The 22,621-nt window shown below is 49.9% G+C and overlaps 1 protein-coding gene across 9 annotated transcripts in view; it reads left to right on the forward strand.

Moving 5' to 3' along the window:
- LOC132830202 (equilibrative nucleoside transporter 1-like) overlaps window positions 1–22,621 on the forward strand; it is a 245,423-nt gene that overhangs the window by 133,768 nt on the left and 89,034 nt on the right. For 2 of the 9 annotated variants that reach the window (XM_060847747.1, XM_060847755.1), the window contains exons 1-2: window positions 11,506–11,604; window positions 17,647–17,718. The exons of 4 other annotated variants lie outside the window; for them this stretch is intronic. Coding sequence is in view for 1 of the 5 variants with exons in the window: in XM_060847730.1 (XP_060703713.1) it covers window positions 13,912–13,984 (73 nt within the window). In the remaining 4 variants the exon portion in view is untranslated. Of the gene's footprint in view, window positions 1–11,503; window positions 11,605–13,777; window positions 13,985–17,646; window positions 17,719–22,621 lie in introns of those variants that run through there. 3 more of the 9 variants (XM_060847740.1, XM_060847730.1, XM_060847783.1) reach the window with 3 other exon arrangements.

The following is a 22,621-nucleotide window of genomic DNA, read 5'->3' on the forward strand; positions in this document are numbered from 1 at the left end:
GTTACACAGTGAGTGACCCTTACCCTGCTGAATAAACCCTGACTCTGTACGGTTACACAGTGAGTGACCCTTACCCTGCTGAATAAACACTGACTCTGTACGGTTACACAGTGAGTGACCCTTACCCTGCTGTATAAACACTGACTCTGTACCGTTACACAGTGAGTGACCCTTACCCTGCTGTATAAACACTGACTCTGTACGGTTACACAGTGAGTGACCCTTACCCTGCTGTATAAACACTGACTCTGTACAGTTACACAGTGAGTGACCCTTACCCTGCTGTATAAACCCTGACTCTGTACAGTTACACAGTGAGTGACCCTTACCCTGCTGTATAAACACTGACTCTGTACAGTTACACAGTGAGTGACTCTTACCCTGCTGAATAAACACGGACTCTGTACAGTTACACAGTGAGTGACCCTTACCCTGCTGAATAAACACTGACTCTGTACAGTTACACAGTGAGTGACCCTTACCCTGCTGAATAAACACTGACTCTGTACAGTTACACAGTGAGTGACCCTTACCCTGCTGTATAAACCCTGACTCTGTACGGTTACACAGTGAGTGACCCTTACCCTGCTGTATAAACACTGACTCTGTACGGTTACACAGTGAGTGACCCTTACCCTGCTGTATAAACCCTGACTCTGTACGGTTACACAGTGAGTGACCCTTACCCTGCTGAATAAACACTGACTCTGTACGGTTACACAGTGAGTGACCCTTACCCTGCTGTATAAACCCTGACTCTGTACGGTTACACAGTGTGTGATCCTTACCCTGCTGAATAAACACTGACTCTGTATGCTTACACAGTGAGTGACCCTTACCCTGCTGTATAAACCCTGACTCTGTACGGTTACACAGTGAGTGACCCTTACCCTGCTGTATAAACACTGACTCTGTACGGTTACACAGTGAGTGACCCTTACCCTGCTGTATAAACACTGTCTCTGTACGGTTACACAGTGAGTGACCCTTACCCTGCTGTATAAACACTGTCTCTGTACGGTTACACAGTGAGTGACCCTTACCCTGCTGTATAAACACTGACTCTGTACGGTTACACAGTGAGTGACCCTTACCCTGCTGTATAAACACTGACTCTGTACGGTTACACAGTGAGTGACCCTTACCCTGCTGTATAAACACTGTCTCTGTACAGTTACACAGTGAGTGACCCTTATAGAACATAGAAGGATACAGCGCAGTACAGGCCCTTCGGCCCTCGATGTTGCGCCGACCGAATCCTACCTAACCTATACTAGCCCAATAACTTCCAAATGCCTATCCAGTGCCCGCTTAAATGACCATAAAGAAGGAGAGTTCACCACTGATACGGGCAGGGCATTCCATGAACTCACAACCCGCTGTGTGAAGAATCTACCCCTAACATCTGTCCTATACCTACCACCCCTTAATTTAAAGCTATGTCCCCTAGTAACACCTGACTCCATTAGCGGTAAAAGGTTCTTAGTATCTACCCTATCTAAACCCCTAATCATCTTATACACTTCTATCAGATCTCCCCTAAACCTTCTCTTCTCCAATGAGAACAGCCCCAAGTGCCTCAGCCTTTCCTCATAAGATTTTCCTACCATTCCAGGCAACATCCTGGTAAACCTCCTCTGCACTCGTTCTAAAGCTTCCACATCCTTCCTATAGTATGGCGACCAAAACTGCACACAATACTCCAGATGAGGCCGCACCAGAGTCTTATACAACTGCAACATGACCTCAGGACTCCGGAACTCAATTCCTCTGCCAATAAAGCCCAGTACACCATATGCCTTCCTCACAGCACTATTTACCTGGGTGGCAACTTTCAGAGATCTGTGTACATGGACACCAAGATCCCTCTGCTCATCCACACTACCAAGTAGCCTACCATTAGCCCAGTAATCCATCATCTTGTTATTCCTACCAAAGTGAACGACTTCGCACTTAGCTACATTGAATTCCATTTGCCACATTTCCGCCCAGCTCTGCAACTTATCTATATCCCGCTGTAACCTACCACTTCCTTCCTCACTATCCACAACTCCACCGACTTTTGTGTCATCCGCAAACTTGCTTACCCAGCTTTCAAGTCCTTCCTCTAGATCATTTATAAAGATAACAAAAAGCAATGGTCCCAAAACAGATCCTTGTGGTACACCGCTAGTAACTGCGCTCCAAGATGAACATAGTCCATCAACTACTACCCTCTGTCTCCTTCCAGCCAGCCAATTCCTAATCCAAACCTCTAATGTATCCTCAATGCCATACCTCCGAAGTTTTAGCATTAGCCTACCATGGGGAACCTTATCGAACGCCTTACTAAAATCCATATACACAACATCTACTGCTTTACCCTCATCCACTTCCTTGGTCACCTTCTCAAAGAACTCAATAAGGTTTGTGAGGCACGACCTGCCCTTCACAAAACCATGCTGGCTATCCCTGATCACGTTATTCCTACCCAGATGTTCATAAATCTTATCCCTTACCATTCTCTCTAAGACTTTGCCCACCACTGAAGTCAGACTCACTGGCCTATAGTTGCTAGGGCTATCCCTACTCCCTTTCTTGAACAATGGGACCACATTCGCTATCCTCCAGTCCTCTGGTACTATTCCTGTTGACAACGACGACATAAAAATCCAGGCCAATGGCTCTGCTATCTCCTCCCTAGCTTCCCATAGGATCCTGGGGTAAATGCCATCAGGCCCAGGAGACTTATCTATATTCATCCTTTCCAATATTCCCAAAACCTCTTCCCTGCATATTTCCAGGGCATCCATTCTAATTATTTGTGATTCCATATTCACATCAGCAACAGTGTCCTGTTCCTGAGTGAATACTGAGGAAAAGTACTGATTTAATGTCTCTCCAATCTCCTCCGCCTCCACACACAACTTCCCACTACTATCCTTGACTGGACCGATACCTACCCTAGTCATCCTTTTATTCTTGACATATCTATAGAAAGCCTTTGGGTTTTCCCTAATCCTACCAGCTAAAGACTTTTCATGTCCCCTTCTCGCTTCTCTTAGCTCCCTCTTTAGCTCCTTCCTGGCTACCTTATAACACTCAATCGCCCCTACTGAACCTTCACGCCTCATCTTTACATATGCCGCCTTCTTCCCTTTCACAAGGGACTCCAGTTCCTTACTAAACCACGGCTGCCTCACAAGGCCCTTTACACCATGCCTGACTGGTACATACCTATCGAGGACACGCAGTAGCTGCTCCTTGAACACTCCCCACATCTCATTAGTGTTCTTCCCTTGAAGCCTGTTTTTCCAATCCACACATCCTAAGTCATGCCTCACTGCATCATAATTTCCCTGCCCCCAGCTATAGCTCTTGCCCTGCGGCACACGATTATCCCTCTCCATCACTAAAGTAAAAGTCACCGAATTGTGGTCACTGTCCCCGAAGTGCTCACCTACCTCCAAGTCTAACACCTGGCCTGGTTCATTACCTAGAACCAAATCCAATATAGCCTCCCCTCTTGTTGGCCTGTCGACATATTGTGTCAGGAAACCCTCCTGCACACATTGGACAAACACCGACCCATCTAATGAACTCGAGCTATAGCTCTCCCAGTCAATATCTGGGAAGTTAAAGTCCCCCATAACAACCACCCTGCTACCTTCACTCTTTTCCTGAATCATCCTCGCAATATTATCCTCTACTTCTCTAGGACTATTAGGAGGCCTGTAGAAAACACCTAACAGGGTGACCTCACCTTTCCTATTTCTAACCTCAGCCCAAACTACCTCAGATGGCAAGTCCTCTTCCATCGTCCATTCCACTGCTGTGATACTGTCTTTGACAAGTAATGCCACGCCTCCCCCTTTTTTACCCCCATGTCGGATCCTACTAAAACATTTGAACCCTGGAACGTGCAACAGCCATTCTTGTCCCTGTTCTACCCACGTCTCTGTAATGGCCACAACATCGAAGTCCCAGGTACCAACCCACGCTGCAAGTTCACCTACCTTATTCCTTATACTTCTGGCATTGAAGTATACACACTTCAATCCACCTTTCTGGTTACAGGCACCCTCCTTAGAGATCACTGCATTATTCCTAACCTCCCTACACTCAAGGTCCTGTTAACTATTAAATAAACGACCAAACTTACCCACCAGCCGTCGCTGTATAAACACTGACTCTGTACAGTTACACAGTGAGTGACCCTTACCCTGCTGTATAAACACTGTCTCTGTACAGTTACACAGTGAGTGACCCTTATCCTGCTGTATAAACCCTGACTCTGTACAGTTACACAGTGAGTGACCCTTACCCTGCTGTATAAACACTGACTCTGTACGGTTACACAGTGAGTGACCCTTACCCTGCTGTATAAACACTGACACTGTACAGTTACACAGTGAGTGACCCTTACCCTGCTGTATAAACACTGACTCTGTACGGTTACACAGTGAGTGACCCTTACCCTGCTGAATAAACCCTGTCTCTGTACGGTTACACAGTGAGTGACCCTTACCCTGCTGTATAAACACTGACTCTGTACCGTTACACAGTGAGTGACCCTTACCCTGCTGTATAAACACTGACTCTGTACGGTTACACAGTGAGTGACCCTTACCCTGCTGTATAAACACTGACTCTGTACCGTTACACAGTGAGTGACCCTTACCCTGCTGTATAAACACTGACTCTGTACGGTTACACAGTGAGTGACCCTTACCCTGCTGTATAAACACTGACTCTGTACGGTTACACAGTGAGTGACCCTTACCCTGCTGTATAAACACTGTCTCTGTACAGTTACACAGTGAGTGACCCTTATCCTGCTGTATAAACCCTGACTCTGTACGGTTACACAGTGAGTGACCCTTACCCTGCTGTATAAACACTGTCTCTGTACAGTTACACAGTGAGTGACCCTTACCCTGCTGTATAAACACTGACTCTGTACGGTTACACAGTGAGTGACCCTTACCCTGCTGTATAAACCCTGACTCTGTACGGTTACACAGTGAGTGACCCTTACCCTGCTGTATAAACCCTGACTCTGTACGGTTACACAGTGAGTGACCCTTACCCTGCTGTATAAACACTGACTCTGTACGGTTACACAGTGAGTGACCCTTACCCTGCTGTATAAACCCTGACTCTGTACAGTTACACAGTGAGTGACCCTTACCCTGCTGTATAAACACTGACTCTGTACCGTTACACAGTGAGTGACCCTTACCCTGCTGAATAAACACTGACTCTGTACGGTTACACAGTGAGCGACCCTTACCCTGCTGTATAAACCCTGACTCTGTACAGTTACACAGTGAGTGACCCTTACCCTGCTGTATAAACACTGTCTCTGTACGGTTACACAGTGAGTGACCCTTACCCTGCTGTATAAACACTGTCTCTGTACGGTTACACAGTGAGTGACCCTTACCCTGCTGTATAAACACTGACTCTGTACAGTTACACAGTGAGTGACCCTTACTCTGCTGAATAAACACTGACTCTGTACGGTTACACAGTGAGTGACCCTTACCCTGCTGTATAAACACTGACTCTGTACAGTTACACAGTGTGTGATCCTTACCCTGCTGAATAAACACTGACTCTGTATGATTACACAGTGAGTGACCCTTACCCTGCTGTATAAACCCTGACTCTGTACGGTTACACAGTGAGTGACCCTTACCCTGCTGAATAAACACTGTCTCTGTACAGTTACACAGTGAGTGACCCTTACCCTGCTGTATAAACACTGACTCTGTACGGTTACACAGTGAGTGACCCTTACCCTGCTGTATAAACACTGACTCTGTACGGTTACACAGTGAGTGACCCTTACCCTGCTGTACAAACACTGACTCTGTATGATTACACAGTGAGTAACATTCCCACAGTAATGTCCATGCAGTAACATTCCCACAGTGACGTCCATACGGTAACATTCCCACAGTAACGTCCGTACAGTAACATTCCCACAGTAACGCGTGTACGGTAACATTCCCACAGTAACATCCGTACGGTAACATTCCCACAGTAACGCGTGTACGGTAACATTCCCACAGTGACGTCCGTACGGTAACATTCCCACAGTAACGTCCGTACAGTAACATTCCCACAGTAACGCGTGTACGTTAACATTCCCACAGTAACATCCGTACGGTAACTTTCCCACAGTAATGTCTGTACAGTAACATTCCCACAGCGATGTCTGTACAGTAACATTCCCACAGTAACATCCGTATGGTAACATTCCCACAGTAATGTCCGTACGGTAACATTCCCACAGTGATGTCCGTACGGTAACATTCCCACAGTGACGTCTGTACAGTAACATTCCCCCAGTAACATCCTTATGGTAACATTCCCACAGTAACGCGTGTACGGTAACATTCCCATAGTGACGTCCGTACGGTAACATTCCCACAGTAACATCTGTACGGTAACATTCCCACCGTAACATCCGTACGGTAACTTTCCCACAGTAATGTCTGTACAGTAACATTCCCACAGCGATGTCTGTACAGTAACATTCCCACAGTAACGTCCGTACGGTAACATTCCCACAGTAATGTCCATATGGTAACATTTCCACAGCGATGTCTGTACAGTAACATTCCCACAGCGATGTCCGTACGGTAACATTCCCACAGTGACATCTGTACAGTAACATTCCCACAGTAACATCCGTACGGTAACATTCCGTCTGGTAACATTCCCACAGTAACGTCCGTACAGTAACATTCCCACAGTTATGTCTGTACAGTAACATTCCCCCAGTAACATCCGTATGGTAACATTCCCACAGTAACGCGTGTACGGTAACATTCCCACAGTGACGTCCGTACGGTAACATTCCCACAGTAATGTCTGTACGGTAACATTCCCACAGTAACATCCATACGGTAACTTTCCCACAGTAATGTCTGTACAGTAACATTCCCACAGCGATGTCTGTACAGTAACATTCCCACAGTAACGCGTGTACGGTAACATTCCCACAGTAACATCCGTACGGTAACTTTCCCACAGTAATGTCTGTACAGTAACATTCCCACAGCGATGTCTGTACAGTAACATTCCCACAGTAACGTCCATACGGTAACATTCCCACAGTAACATCCGTATGGTAACATTCCCACAGTAATGTCCATATGGTAACATTCCCACAGCGATGTCCGTACGGTAACATTCCCACAGTGACATCTGTACAGTAACATTCCCACAGTAACATCCGTACGGTAACATTCCCACAGTAATGTCTGTACAGTAACATTCCCCCAGTAACATCCATATAGTAACATTCCCACAGTAACGCGTGTACAGTAACATTCCCACAGTAACATCCGTACGGTAACTTTCTCACAGTAATGTCTGTACAGTAACATTCCCACAGCGATGTCTGTACAGTAACATTCCCACAGTAACATCCGTATGGTAACATTCCGTATGGTAACATTCCCACAGTAACGTCCATATGGTAACATTTCCACAGCGATGTCTGTACAGTAACATTCCCACAGCGATGTCCGTACGGTAACATTCCCACAGTGACATCTGTACAGTAACATTCCCACAGTAACATCCGTACGGTAACATTCCGTATGGTAACATTCCCACAGTAACGTCCGTACAGTAACATTCCCACAGTAATGTCTGTACAGCAACATTCCCACAGTAATGTCTGTACAGTAACATTCCGTACAGTAACATTCCCACAGCGACGTCTGTACGATAGCGTTCCCACAGTAACATCCGTATGGTAACATTCCCACAGTGATGTCCGTACGGTAACATTCCCACAGTAACGTCTGTACAGTAACATTCCCACAGTGATGTCCATACGGTAACATTCCCACAGTAACGTCCGTATGGTAACATTCCCACAGTAATGTCTGTACAGTAACATTCCCACAGTGATGTCCGTACGGTAATATTCCCACAGCGACATTCGCACGGTAACATTCCCACAGCGATGTCCGTACAGTAACATTCCCACATTAATGTCCATACAGTAACATTCCCACAGTGATGTCTGTACAGTAACATTCCCACAGTAATGTCCATACGGTAACATTCCCACAGTAACATTCCGTACGGTAACATTCCCACAGTGATGTCTGTACAGTAACATTCCCACAGTGACGTCCGTACGGTAACATTCCCACAGTAATGTCCGTATGGTAACATTCCCACAGTGACGTCTGTACGGTAACATTCCCACAATAACATCCGTACGGTAACATTCCCACAGTGACATCTGTACAGTAGCATTCCCACAGTAATGTCCGTATGGTAACATTCCCACAGTAATGTCCATGTGGTAACATTTCCACAGCGATGTCCGTACAGTAACATTCCCACAGTAACGTCCGTATGGTAACATTCCCACAGTAATGTCCATGTGGTAACATTTCCACAGCGATGTCCGTACGGTAACATTCCCACAGTAATGTCCGTACGGTAACATTCCCACAGTAACATCCGTAAGGTAACATTCCATATGGTAACATTCCCAAAGTGACATCTGTACAGTAGCATTCCCACAGTAATGTCCGTACGGTAACATTCCCACAGTAATGTCCATATGGTAACATTTCCACAGCGATGTCTGTACAGTAACATTTCCACAGCGATGTCCGTACGGTAACATTCCCACAATGACATCTGTACAGTAACATTCCCACAGTAACATCCGTACGGTAACATTCTCACAGTAATGTCTGTACGGTAACATTCCCACAGTAACATCCGTACAGTAATATTCCCACAGTGATGTCCGTACAGTAACATTCCCACAGCGATGTCCGTACGGTAACATTTGCACAATGACATCTGTACAGTAACATTCCCACAGTAACGTCCGTACAGTAACATTCCCACAGTAATGTCTGTACGGTAACATTCCCATAGTAACGTCCGTACAGTAATATTCCCACAGTGATGTCTGTACAGTAACATTCCCACAGCGACGTCTGTACGATAACATTCCCACAGTAACATCCGTACGGCAACATTCCCACAGGGACGTACGTACAGTAACATTCCCACAGTAACGTCCGTATGGTCTCTGTGTCTGGTTCTCGATGATGTTAATGTCTGTGTCTGGTTCTCGGTGATGTTAATGCCTGTGTCTGGGTCTCGGTGATGTTAATGCCTGTGTCTGGGTCTCGGTGATGTTAATGTCTGTGTCTGGTTCTCGGTGATGTTAATGTCTGTGTCTCGGTGATGTCAATGCCTGTGTCTGGGTCTCGGTGATGTTAATGCCTGTGTCTGGTTCTCGGTGATGTTAATACCTGTGTCTGGTTCTCGGTGATGTTAATGCCTGTGTCTGGTTCTCGGTGATGTTAATGTCTGTGTCTGGTTCTCGATGATGTTAATGTCTGTGTCTGGTTCTCGGTGATGTTAATGCCTGTGTCTGGGTCTCGGTGATGTTAATGTCTGTGTCTGGTTCTCGGTGATGTTAATGTCTGTGTCTCGGTGATGTCAATGCCTGTGTCTGGGTCTCGGTGATGTTAATGCCTGTGTCTGGTTCTCGGTGATGTTAATACCTGTGTCTGGTTCTCGGTGATGTTAATGCCTGTGTCTGGTTCTCGGTGATGTTAATGTCTGTGTCTGGTTCTCGGTGATGTTAATGTCTGTGTCTTGATAATGTTAATGTCTGTGTCTGGTTCTCGGTGATGTTAATGCCTGTGTCTGGTTCTCGGTGATGTTAATGTCTGTGTCTGGTTCTCGGTGATGTTAATGTCTGTGTCTCGATGATGTTAATGTCTGTGTCTGGTTCTCGGTGATGTTAATGTCTGTGTCTCGGTGATGTTAATGTCTGTGTCTGGGTCTCGGTGATGTTAATACCTGTGTCTGGGTCTCGGTGATGTTAATGTCTGTGTCTCGGTGATGTTAATGTCTGTGTCTGGGTCTCGGTGATGTTAATGCCTGTGTCTGGTTCTCGGTGACGTTAATGCCTGGGTCTGGGTCTCGGTGATGTTAATGTCTGTGTCTGGTTCTCGGTGATGTTAATACCTGTGTCTGGTTCTCGGTGATGGTGTTAATGTCTGTGTCTGGGTCTCGGTGATGTTAATGCCTGTGCCTGGTTCTCGGTGATGTTAATGCCTGTGTCTGGTTCTCGGTGACGTTAATGCCTGGGTCTGGGTCTCGGTGATGTTAATGCCTGTGTCTGGTTCTCGGTGATGGTGTTAATGTCTGTGTCTGGGTCTCGGTGATGTTAATGCCTGTGTCTGGTTCTCGGTGATGGTGTTAATGCCTGTGTCTGGGTCTCGGTGATGTTAATGCCTGTGTCTGGGTCTCGGTGATGTTAATGCCTGTGTCTTGGTCTCGGTGATGTTAATGTCTGTGTCTGGTTCTCGGTGACGTTAATGTCTGTGTCTGGGTCTCGGTGATGTTAATGTCTGTGTCTGGTTCTCGGTGATATTAATGTCTGTGTCTGGTTCCCGGTGATGTTAATGTCTGTGTCTGGTTCTCGGTGATGTTAATGTCTGTGTCTGGTTCTCGGTGACTTTAATACCTGTGTCTGGTTCTCGATGATGTTAATGTCTGTGTCTGGTTCTCGGTGACTTTAATGCCTGTGTCTGGTTCTCGGTGATGTTAATGCCTGTGTCTGGTTCTCGGTGATGTTAATGTCTGTGTCTGGTTCTCGGTGACGTTAATGCCTGTGTCTGGTTCCCGGTGATGTTAATGTCTGTGTCTGGTTCTCGGTGATGTTAATACCTGTGTCTGGTTCTCGGTGATGTTAATGTCTGTGTCTGGGTCTCGGTGACTTTAATGCCTGTGTCTGGATCTCGATGGTGTTAATACCTGTGTCTGGTTCTCGATGATGTTAATGTCTGTGTCTGGTTCTCGATGATGTTAATGCCTGTGTCTGGTTCTCGGTGATGTTAATGCCTGTGTCTGGGTCTCGGTGATGTTAATGTCTGTGTCTGGTTCTCGGTGACTTTAATGCCTGTGTCTGGTTCTCGGTGATGTTAATGCCTGTGTCTGGTTCTCGGTGATGTTAATGTCTGTGTCTGGTTCTCGGTGACGTTAATGTCTGTGTCTGGGTCTCGGTGATGTTAATGTCGGTGTCTTGGTCTCGGTGATGTTAATGTCTGTGTCTGGTTCTCGGTGATGTTAATGCCTGTGTCTGGTTCTCGGTGATGTTAATGTCTGTGTCTGGGTCTCGGTGATGTTAATGTCTGTGTCTGGTTCTCGGTGACATTAATGCCTGTGTCTGGTTCTCGGTGATGTTAATACCTGTGTCTGGGTCTCGGTGATGTTAATGTCTGTGCCTGGTACTCAGTGATGTTAATGCCTGTGTCTGGGTCTCGGTGATGTTAATGCCTGTGTGAGTCGGTATTCTGCCCCTGTTCTCCCCCCTGAATGCCCTCTGTGAGCCTCTCTATCTGACAGGGTGTGAACAGCAGCCTCTCCTCCTCCGTCCAATGATCGGAGAGCTCCCAGCTGCTGACTTCACAGTCTCGGCTTCTGGTGCTTGTGATAGTGAGCTGGGCGGGTGTGAGCGAGCTGGGTGGGTGTTAGTGAGCTGGGCGGGTGTGCGAGAGCTGAGTACTGTACACAGCAGCCCATGAGAGGAACGACAGTCGCTCCTGATGGACTGAGGTCAGTTTCGTGTTCAGATGCGCCGGGGGTTGTTGCCATCGGGGGAGAGGGGTACAGGAAGCTGGGAGAGTGTGCACACTGCTGGCCACAGGATAGGGCTGGTCAGTATGATAGCATTCGGGCCATCAGCAGGTAGATCCAGAGGAGATGACGAGATGGAGTGGAATCAGGCTGTTGATCCAGCCAGCAGACCAGAGACTCAGAGGGAAAGCTGGCATCAAGTCTGGGCGGAACAGACAGCAATGTCTCTACAAATGGCAACACTGTCGAGCAGGAGTACCGCACTGTCAGAGGGTCAGTGCTGAGGGAGTGCCACACTGTCAGAGGGTCAGTACTGAGGGAGTGCCGCACTGTCAGAGGGTCAGTACTGAGGGAGTGCTGCACTGTCAGAGGGTCAGTACTGAGGGAGAGCCGCACTGTCAGAGGGTCAGTACTGAGGGAGAGCCGCACTGTCAGAGGGTCAGTACTGAGGGAGTGCTGCACTGTCAGAGGGTCAGTGCTGAGGGAGTGCTGCACTGTCAGAGGGTCAGTACTGAGGCAGTGCCGCACTGTCAGAGGGTCAGTGCTGAGGGAGTGCCACACTGTCAGAGGGTCAGTACTGAGGGAGTCTCCCCCTCAGCCCCTCACTCTCCCCCTCACTCTCCCCCTCAGCCCCTCACTGTCCCCCTCAGCCCCTCACTCTCCCCCTCAGCCCCTCACTCTCTCCCTCAGCCCCTCACTGTCCCCCCAGCCCCTCACTGTCCTCCTCAGCCCCTCACTCTCCCCCTCACTCTCTCCCTCAGCCCCTCACTGTCCCCCTCAGCCCCTCACTCTCCCCCTCAGCCCCTCACTCTCCCCCTCACTGTTCCCCTCAGCCACTCACTCTCCCCCTCACTGTCCCCCTCAGCCCCTCACTGTCCCCCTCACTCTCCCCCTCAGCCCCTCACTCTCCCCCTCAGCCCCTCACTGTCCCCCTCAGCCCCTCACTCTCACCCCCTCACTGTCCCCCCAGCCCCTCACTCTCACCCTCAGCCCCTCACTGTCCCCCCAGCCCCTCACTGTCCCCCTCAGCCCCTCACTCTCCCCCTCAGCCCCTCACTCTCCCCCTCAGCCCCTCACTGTCCCCCCAGCCCCTCACTGTCCTCCTCAGCCCCTCACTCTCCCCCTCCCTCTCTCCCTCAGCCCCTCACTGTCCCCCTCAGCCCCTCACTCACCCCCTCACTGTCCCCCTCAGCCCCTCACTCTCACCCCCTCACTGTCCCCCAAGCCCCTCACTGTCCCCCTCAGCCCCTCACTCTCCACTCAGCCCCTCACTCTCACCCTCAGCCCCTCACTGTCCCCCCAGCCCCTCACTGTCCCCCTCAGCCCCTCACTGTCCCCCCAGCCCCTCACTCTCCCCCTCAGGCCCTCACTCTCCCCCTCACTGACCCCCTCAGCCCCTCACTCTCCCCCTCAGCCCCTCATTCTCCCCCTCACTGTCCCTCCCAGCCCCTCACTCTCACCCCCTCACTGTCCCCCCAGCCCCTCACTCTCCCCCTCACTGTCCCCTCAGCCCCTCACTCTCCCCCTCACGCCCTCACTCTCCCCCTCACTGTCCCTCCCAGCCCCTCACTCTCCCCTTCACTGTCCCCCCAGCCCCTCACTCTCCCCCTCACTGTCCCCCAGCCCCTCACTCTCCCCCTCACTGTCCCCCTCAGCCCCTCACTCTCACCCTCAGCCCCTCACTCTCCTCCTCACTGTCCCCCCAGCCCCTCACTCTCCCCCTCACTGTCCCCCTCAGCCCCTCACTCTCCCCCTAAGGCCCTCACTCTCCCCCTCACTGTCCCCCTCAGCCCCTCACTGTCCCCCTCAGCCCCTCACTCTCCCCCTCACTGTCCCCCCAGCCCCTCACTCTCCCCCTCACTGTCCCCCTCAGCCCCTCACTCTCCCCCTAAGGCCCTCACTCTCCCTCTCACTGACCCCCTCAGCCACTCACTCTCCCCCTCAGCCCCTCACTCTCCCCCTCACTGTCCCCCTCAGCCCCTCACTCTCCCCCTCAGCCCCTCACTCTCCCCCTCACTGTCCCCCTCAGCCCCTCATACTCCCCCTCAGCCCCTCACTCCCCCGGTAGCTCCCTGTGCTGGTGGAATTTGGAAGGTAGGCCGATGTATTGTGATGTTGCTGAGTGACAGTGTCTGCCTTGTGGAGGGGGAGTGGAGATGTGGGGCTTCCTCATCTCTCCGAGGGTCGGTGATGAGAGTGAGGTCGAGGCTGAATCCCATCCTCCTGTGAATCCCGTTGGGAAAGGACAGAGAGCGAAGTGGAGTTGGGGCCGAATCCTAGTGAATAATGACGACGCAGATGGACGGACGACAGAACGCTGGTCCTGTGACTCAATCTCATGTTCTCATCAATCTCCAGGGTATAGTTTCTCATTCACTCCTGGGTCATGCCTAGGTCCAGTATTTATTCCCTGTCCCTAGTTGCCCCTTGAGAGGGTGGGGGTGAGCTGCCTCCCTGACCCGCTGCAGTCCGTGTGCTGGGGGTAGACCCACAATGTCCCTGAGGGAGGGGATTCCAGGATTCGGACCCAGTGACACTGAAGGAACGGGGAGATATTTCCCAGTGAGGGACGGAGAGGGGCTGGGAGGGGAACTTGCAGGGGGTGGGGTTCCCGTGTATCTGCTGCCCCTTGTCCTTCCAGATGGAAGGGGCTGTGGGTTTGGAAGGTGCTGCCTGAGGGTCTTTGGTGAGTTCCTGCAGTGTATCTTGTAGATGGTACACACTGCTGTTACTGAGGGGGGTTGGGGGGGAGGGAGGGGATGGTACACACTGCTGTTACTGAGGGGGGTGGGGGGAGGGAGGGGATGGTACACACTGCTGTTACTGAGGGGGGGTGGGGGAGAGGGAGGGGATGGTACACACTGCTGTTACTGAGGGGGGGTGGGGGGGAGGGAGGGGATGGTACACACTGCTGTTACTGAGGGGGGGTGGGGGGAGGGAGGGGATGGTACACACTGCTGTTACTGAGGGGGGGTGGGGGAGAGGGAGGGGATGGTACACACTGCTGTTACTGAGGGGGGGTGGGGGGGAGGGAGGGGATGGTACACACTGCTGTTACTGAGGGGGGGTGGGGGGAGGGAGGGGATGGTACACACTGCTGTTACTGAGGGGGGGTGGGGGGGAGGGAGGGGACGGTACACACTGCTGTTACTGAGGGGGGGTGGGGGAGGGAGGGGACGGTACACACTGCTGTTACTGAGGGGGGGGTGGGGGAGGGAGGGGATGGTACACACTGCTGTTACTGAGGGGATGTCGGGGGGAGGGAGGGGACGGTACACACTGCTGTTACTGAGGGGGGGTGGGGGGGAGGGAGGGGACGGTACACACTGCTGTTACTGAGGGGGGAGGTGGGAGGGAGGGAGGGGACGGTACACACTGCTGTTACTGGGGGGGGTTGGGGGAGGGCGGGGACGGTACACACTGCTGTTACTAAGCGTCGGTGGGGGGGAGGGAGGGGACGGTACACACTGCTGTTACTGAGCGTCGGTGGGGGGAGGAAGGGGACGGTACACACTGCTGTTACTGAGGGGGGGTGAGGGGGCAGGAGGGAGGAGATGGTACACACTGCTGTTACTGAGCGTCGGTGGGGAGGAGGGAGGGGATGGTACACACTGCTGTTACTGAGCGTCGGTGGGGAGGAGGGAGGGGATGGTACACACTGCTGTTACTGAGCGTCGGTGGGGTAGGGAGGGGACGGTACACACTGCTGTTACTGAGGGGGGGTGGGGTAGGGAGGGGACGGTACACACTGCTGTTACTGAGGGGGGGTGGGGGGGGTGGGGGAGGGGGTGTTTGTGGGTGTGGGGCCAATCCAGCAGCTGCTTTCTCCTGGATGGTGTTGAGCTTCTTGAGTGTTGTTGGAGCTGCCCCCATCCAGGGGCAAGTGGGGAGTATTCCCTCCTAGTCCTGAGCTGTACCTTGTAGATGGTGGGACAGGCTTTGGGGAGTCAGGAGGGGAGTTCCTCACCGCAGGATTCCCAGCCTCTGACCTGCTCCTGTAGCCGCTGGGTTTATGGGGTGGGTCCAGTTGAGTTTCTGGTCAATGGTAACCCCCAGGATGTTGATAGTGGGGGATTCAGTGATGGTGACACCACTGAGCGTCTAGGGGCAGTGGTTAGATTGTCTCTTATTGGTGATGGTTTTTATATCAAGGGCTGTCCCTCTCCCCTCCCCTCTGGAATCCAGCTCCTTTTGTCCATGTTTGACCCAAGGCTGGAATGAGGTCAGGAGCTGAGTGACCCTGGGGGAACCCAAACTGGGGGTGTCACTGAGCAGGTTATTGCTGAGCGGGAGCTGCTGGATAGCGCTGTTACTGAGCCCTTCCATCACTTTACTGAGGGTCGAGGAGAGACTGGTGGGGGGGTAATTGGCCGGGTTGGATCTGTCCTGCTTTTTATGTAGAGGCCATACCTGGGCAATGTTCCACATTGTCGGGGAGATGCCGGTGTTGTAACTGTACTGGAACAGCTTGGCTCGGGGAGAGCATGTTCTGGAGCACACGTCTTCAGTCCCATTGCTGGAATGTTGTCAGGGCCCCTAGCCTTTACAGTATCCAGTGTCTCCAACCGTTGCTTAATATCACTGAGTGACCCGAATTGGCTGGAGCCTGGTCTCTGTGACGCTGGGGACCGCTGGGGAAGGCTGAGATGGATCATGCTCTCGGCCCTTCTGACTGAAGATTGCTGTGAACGTTCCAGCCTTCCCCTTTCCCCTGATGGGCTGGGCTCCTCCATCATTGAGGGAGGGGGGGATTTGTGGAACCTCCTCCCCCAGTGAGCTGTTTAACTGCCCCCCCCCCATTCACACCTGGATATAGATGGATTGCAGAGTTTAGCTCGGATGTGTTGGCTGGGGGGAGTTCCTTCACTTGTCTCCCACCTGTTTGACACCCATCCTGTTTTTGGCTTCCTCCTGCTGCTGTTGATGGCCCACAGTGTGTCAGGGACGCTCGATCCGTTTGCCGTTTTTCCCATTGAGCACGGTGATAGTGCCGCACAACGCAATGGGGGTATTCCCAATGTGAAGGTGGGACTTTGTCTGCACAAGGGCAGTGTGGTAGTCACTCTTTCTGATCCTGTCATGGACAGACACATCCACAGCTGGCAGATTGGTAAGGATAAGGTCAGGTATGCTTTTCTCTCTCGTTGGTTCCCTCACCACCTGCTGTACACCCAATCTAGCAGCTATGTCCTTGAGGAGCTGACCAGCTCCATCAGTAGGGCGGCTGCTGTGCCTGTCATGGTGGTGGGACACCAAGTATGGTTTCCTAAATGCTCTGCTGGTATTTCTGTAAAAATGGAATTTCAGCATTTTTCCTTGAGAAGCGTCAGGCAAGAGTTATTCCTGGGGGAAAGGTGTTTACGATGCGATTAGGCAAGATTTAGGATGAAGAGGAAGGAAACTGCAGGGGGTGGGCACAATAGAAATGTGGAGCTTATTCAAGGATCAGCTACTGCGTGTCCTTGGTAAGTATGTACCTGCCAGGCAGGGAGGGAGTGGTCAAGTGAGGGAGCCGTGGTTTACTCAAGGAGTTGAATCTCTTGTCAAGAGGAGGCTTATGTTAGGATGAGATGTGAAGGCTCAGTTAGAGTGTTTGAGAGTTACACGTTAGCCAGGAAAGACCTAAAGAGCCAGGAGGGGCCATGAGAAGTTGTTGGTGGATAGGATCAGGGTAAACCCTAAAGCTTTCTCTGGGTATATCAGGAATAAAAGAATGACGAGAGTAAGATTACGGCCAATCAGGGATAATAGTGGGAAGTTGTACGTGGAATCCGAGAAGTTCGGAAAAACATGTCAGTATTCACACTGGAAAAAGACAATGTTGTTGAAGAGAATACTGAGATCCAGGCTGCTGGACTAGATGGGATTGAGGTTCACAGGAGGAGGTGTCAGCAATTCAGGAAAGTGTAAACATAGATAAGTCCCCTGGGCCTGATGGGATTTATCCTAGGATCCTCTGGGAAGCCAGGGAGGAGATTGCTGAGCCTTTGGCATTGATCTTTAAATTGTCGTTGTCTACAGGAATAGTGCCAGAAGACTGGAGGATAGCAAATGTGGTTCCCCTGTTCAAGAAGGGGAGTAGAGACAATCCAGGTAACTATAGACCACTGAGCCTTACTTCAGTTGTTGGTAAAGTGTTGGAAAAGGTTATAAGAGATAGGATTTATAATCATCTAGAAAAGAATAATTTGATTAGGGATAGTCAGCACGGTTTTGTGAAGGGTGGGTCGTGCCTCACAAACCTTACTGAGTTCTTTGAGAAGGTGACCAAACAGGTAGATGAGAGTAAACCGGTTGATGTGGTGTATATGGATTTCGATAAGGTGTTCGATAAGGTTCCCCACAGTAGGCTATTGTACAAAATACGGAAGAATGGGATTGTGGGAGATATAGCAGTTTGGATCAGTAATTGGCTTGCTGAAAGAAAACAGAGGGTGGTGGTTGATGGGAAATGTTCATCTGGAGTCCAATTACCAGTGGTGTACCGCAAGGGTCGGTGTTGGGTCCACTGCTGTTTGTCATATTTATAAATGACCTGGATGAGGGTGTAGAAGGGTGGGTTAGTAAATTTGCAATCGACACTAAGGTCAGTGGAGTTGTGGATAGTGACGAAGGATGTTGTAGGTTACAGAGAGACGTAGATAAGCTGCAGAGCTGGGCTGAGAGGTGGCAAATGGAATTTAATGCGGACAAGTGTGAGGTGACTCACTTTGGGTGGAGTAACCAGAATGCAAAGTACTGGGCTAATGGTAAGATTCTTGGTAGTGTGGATGAGCAGAGAGATCTCGGTGTCCATGTACACAGATCCCTGAAAGTTGCCACCCAGGTTGATAGGGTTGTTAAGAAGGCATATGGTGTGTTGGGGTTTATTGGCAGAGGGATTGAGTTTCGGAGCCATGAGGTCATGGTGCAGCTGTACAAAGCTCTGGAGTATTGTGTACAGTTCTGGTCACCGTATTATCGGAAGGATGTGGAAGCTTTGGAAAGGATTCCGAGGACATTTACCAGGATGTTGCCTGGTATGGAGGGAAAGTCTTATGAGGAAATGCTGAGGGACTTGAGGCTGTTTTCCTGAGAGACGTGACTTAATTGAGATGTATAAAATAATCAGAGGGTTAGATAGGGCGGACAGGGAGACCCTTTTTCCTCGGATGGTGATGGCGAGCACAAGGGGACATAGCTTTAAACTGAGGGGTGATAGATATAGGACAGATGTCAGAGATAGTTTCCTTACTCAGAGAGTAGTAGGGTGTGGACCGCATTGCCTGCAACAGTAGTAGACTCGCCAACTTTAAGGGCATTTAAATGGGCATTGGACAGACATATGGATGAGAATGGAATAGTGTAGGATAGATGGGCTTCAGATTGGTGTGACAGGTCGGTGCAGCATTGAGGGGCTGAAGGGCCTGTACTGTGCTGTAATATTCTATGTTCTCACCAGCCTGTGGACTGTACCTTCCACCCCCTGCTTTCTTGAAGAATTGTATGTTCCAAGCAGCAGGCGCTGGACGGTTTAGCGGATTGGTCAGTGTGAAGCCTCTCCCTGTATCACCATGGTCTCTCGGCTCCAGCCCCCCAGACCATCACCTCCCCCCTTCCCCCTCGCAGAGACCTGGTCTCCTTCCATCTCCCAGCACCTCGTCCCCACCAACAGTGACCGCTTTCATCTCAAGTTTCCACTATTTTGGGGGATGCTTTTCGAGCCCCCTACTGTGAGGACAGATGGAAGTGTTGATTAAAAGTCTCTGCCATTTCCTGTTTTTTAAATTCTTGTATGGGATGGGAGGGTCAACATCTCGTGCCCACCCCTAACTGCCCTGTAACAGAGCGGGTCACTTGGCCATTTCCGAGTCAGTCACATTGCTGTGGGACATGCGGGTCAGACAGCCTCAGGAGGGCAGATTTCCTTCCCTGGAGTATTACTCCCCATCATCAACACCACCTCAGGTCAGTCTCTCTCTCTCTCTGGTCACACACTATCAATCACTTTGACAGTTGTGTGTTAATCTTTCAGAAATGCACCCACTCCCCCACTCCCTTTGCTCTCTGTCCCTGTCTCTCTCTCTCTCTCTCTCTCTCTGGCTCAATCTTTCTTTCCCTCACACGTGTTCCCTCCCATTCCCTTTCCTCATTCTTTTTCCCTCTCAGTCTCTCTCTTTCTATCTCACTCTGTCATGTTTTATGTTTTTGCCTCCCACTTTCTCTCTCTCTCTCTCTCTCACTCTCTCTCTCTCTCGTGCCCCCTTGCTGTTTCGCTGCCTGGTTTTTCTCTAGTCAGTCTTGCTTGCCTTTGGGAATCTGGATATCTTCCCCAAATTCCAGCCTCAGGAAGTTCTTCCTCCCAGAACCACAGAAAAAAACAAGATGTTAATGGTAACCAGGAGGGGTTGAGTCTCCAGCGTTGGAATAGTGGTTGGTGACAGCCCCTCTGACTTACTCACTTCACTCACTTTCATCCCTACACTCGTTAAACCAGGACCATCTGCACAGATTCTCACATGTAAGTCTTCAACATACATCGAGACTGAGATATAGTTATTAGGGAGCATGTTTCTGAGAGTTTATCTGGGTCTAACTGTGTGTCTGTGTGTGTATATATGTCTGCGGTGTATGAATTTAGCTGTGTGTGTGTGGGTGAGTTTATCTGTATCTATCTGTGTGTCTGTGTGCGGGTATATGTCTGCGGGTGAGTGAATCTAGCTGTGTGTGTGTGGGTGAGTTTATCTGGGTCTAACTGTGTCTCTGCATGTATATATGTCTGCGGGTGAGTGAATTTAGCTGTGTGTCTGTGGGTGAGTTTATCTGGGTCTAACTGTGTATCTGTGCGTGTATATATGTCTGCGAGTGTGTGAATTTAGCTGTGTGTCTGTGGGTGAGTTTATCGGAGTGTGTGTGTACATGTGTGTGTCTCTGTGTGGGTATATGTCTATGTATTTATTTATGACTTTATCTGTGTGTTTGCGAAGGCGTGCGTGTAAGTTTATCTGTGTGTGAGTTTAGCTCTGTGTATGTATGTTTGTGTGTGAGGTTACCTGTGTGTCTGTACATGTCTGTGGGTCTGTCTGTGGTTGTATAAGAGTTTCTCTGTGTATATATGTTTGTGTGTGTATGGCTCTGTGTGTGTTTCTCTGATTGTGTGTGTGGGTCTGTGTGTGGATGTGTCAGAGTGTATCTCTGTCTGTGTAGATGTCCATCTGTATGTGTATATGTTTCAGACTGTACCTCTTGCCTGTATATCTGTCAATCTGTGTGTGATTGCAATTTTGAATGTGTGACTGTGTTTAAATGTGTTTCTATGCCACTGACTTGTGTTCTCTCTTTGTGTCAGTCTAACTGTATGAGACTATAATTGTTAATTGTTGTGTCTGTGTATCTGTTCACATTGTAATGGTGCTGTCACTTTAAGTGTTAAAACTCCCACAACACCAGGTTATAGTCCAACAGGTTTATTTGGAAGCACTAGCTTTCGGAGCACTGCTCCTTTATCAGGTATCTAGTGGGGCAGGATCATAGGACACAGATTATATAGCGAAAGATCACAGTGTTGTCCAATTGACGTGATGTATTGAACAAACCGAGATTGTGGTTAAGTCTTTAATCATTCAGAATGAAAGTGTAGGTTTCAGTTGATTAATATGTAAGTCCCAGAACTTCTTTCAAGATAATTTGTCTCAGGAATGTGATTCATAGAATCCCCACAGTGTGGAAACAGGCCATTCGGCCCAACAAGTCCACACTGACCCTCCAAAGAGTGCCCCACCAGACCCATTCCCCTACACTTCCCCTGACTGATGCACCTAACCTACACATCCCTGGACACTACGGGCAATTTAGCATGGCCAACTCACTGGACCTGCACATCTTTGGACTGTGGGAGGAAACCGGAGCACCCGGAGGAAACCCACGCAGACATGGGGAGAATGTACAAACTCCACACAGACAGTTGTCTGAGGCTGGAATTGAACCTGGGGTCCCTGGTGCTGTGAGGCACTGAGCCAGGGTGAAGGAAGCTCTGGAATTTGTGTATTAATGATTCGAAACCTGCATCCCCTTTCTGAGTGATTAAAGAGTCAACATCGATCTGGGTTTGTTCAATATATCACATCAGTTGGATGACACTGATCTTTTGCTTTAAATTCTGTGTCCTATGATCCTGCCCCACTAACTACCTGAAGGAGCAGCGCTCCGAAAGCTAGTGCTTCCAAATAAACCTGTCAGACTCTAACCTGGGGTTGTGGGAGTTTTAACTCTGTCCATCCCAGTCCAACCCCAGCACCTCCACATCGTCACTTTAAGAGGTTATTTTGTTGTGGGTTTTTTGTTTTGAAGGGAAATTTGTGAGGCCTGCAGGAGTTTATTTTTAAAGTTGGAACGATGGAAGCGGCGTGTGTGTGTGTGTGGGTGTGGGTGTGTGTGTGTGGGTGTGGGTGTGTGTGGGTGTGGGTGTGTGGGTGGGTGTGTGTGTGGGTGTGTGTGTGTGTGTGTGTGTGGGTGTGTGTGTGTGTGTGTGTGGGTGTGGGTGTGTGTGTGTGTGGGGGTGTGGGGGTGTGTGTGTGTGTGTGGGTGTGTGTGTGGGTGTGAGTGTGTGCGTGTGGGTGTGTGGTGGGGGGGGGGCAGCCCTCTCAGATCTCTCAGGGTTCTCACTCTCTCTCAGTGTTTCGCTTTAGTTTTAGGCTTCAGTGAGGGTCTCCCAGCTGCTCCCCTCTCTCTCTCCTGCACTGCAGAACTCCGGATGAGAATCTGTGTCTGAATTTGCCAAGGGGTGTGTTAATGAAATATCACTACTTTGGAATTAGTAGTGGATACTGTTGCTACTGTTCGGTTAAGTTCTCCAATAGTTAAATTATTCTAAATTGTTTTTTTCTTTTGGTGGTGTTTTAATGATTGTGTTTAAATAAAGGGTGTTTTGCTTACTGTTGAGTAGTTTGACTAGTTACAATGCACCCAGAATATTCACTTCACATCCACCTTTAACATAAGAAAACGTTAGGGTCTC

Source organism: Hemiscyllium ocellatum, chromosome 3 (genome assembly GCF_020745735.1).
Source record: "Hemiscyllium ocellatum isolate sHemOce1 chromosome 3, sHemOce1.pat.X.cur, whole genome shotgun sequence".
Classification (NCBI taxonomy): domain Eukaryota; kingdom Metazoa; phylum Chordata; class Chondrichthyes; order Orectolobiformes; family Hemiscylliidae; genus Hemiscyllium; species Hemiscyllium ocellatum.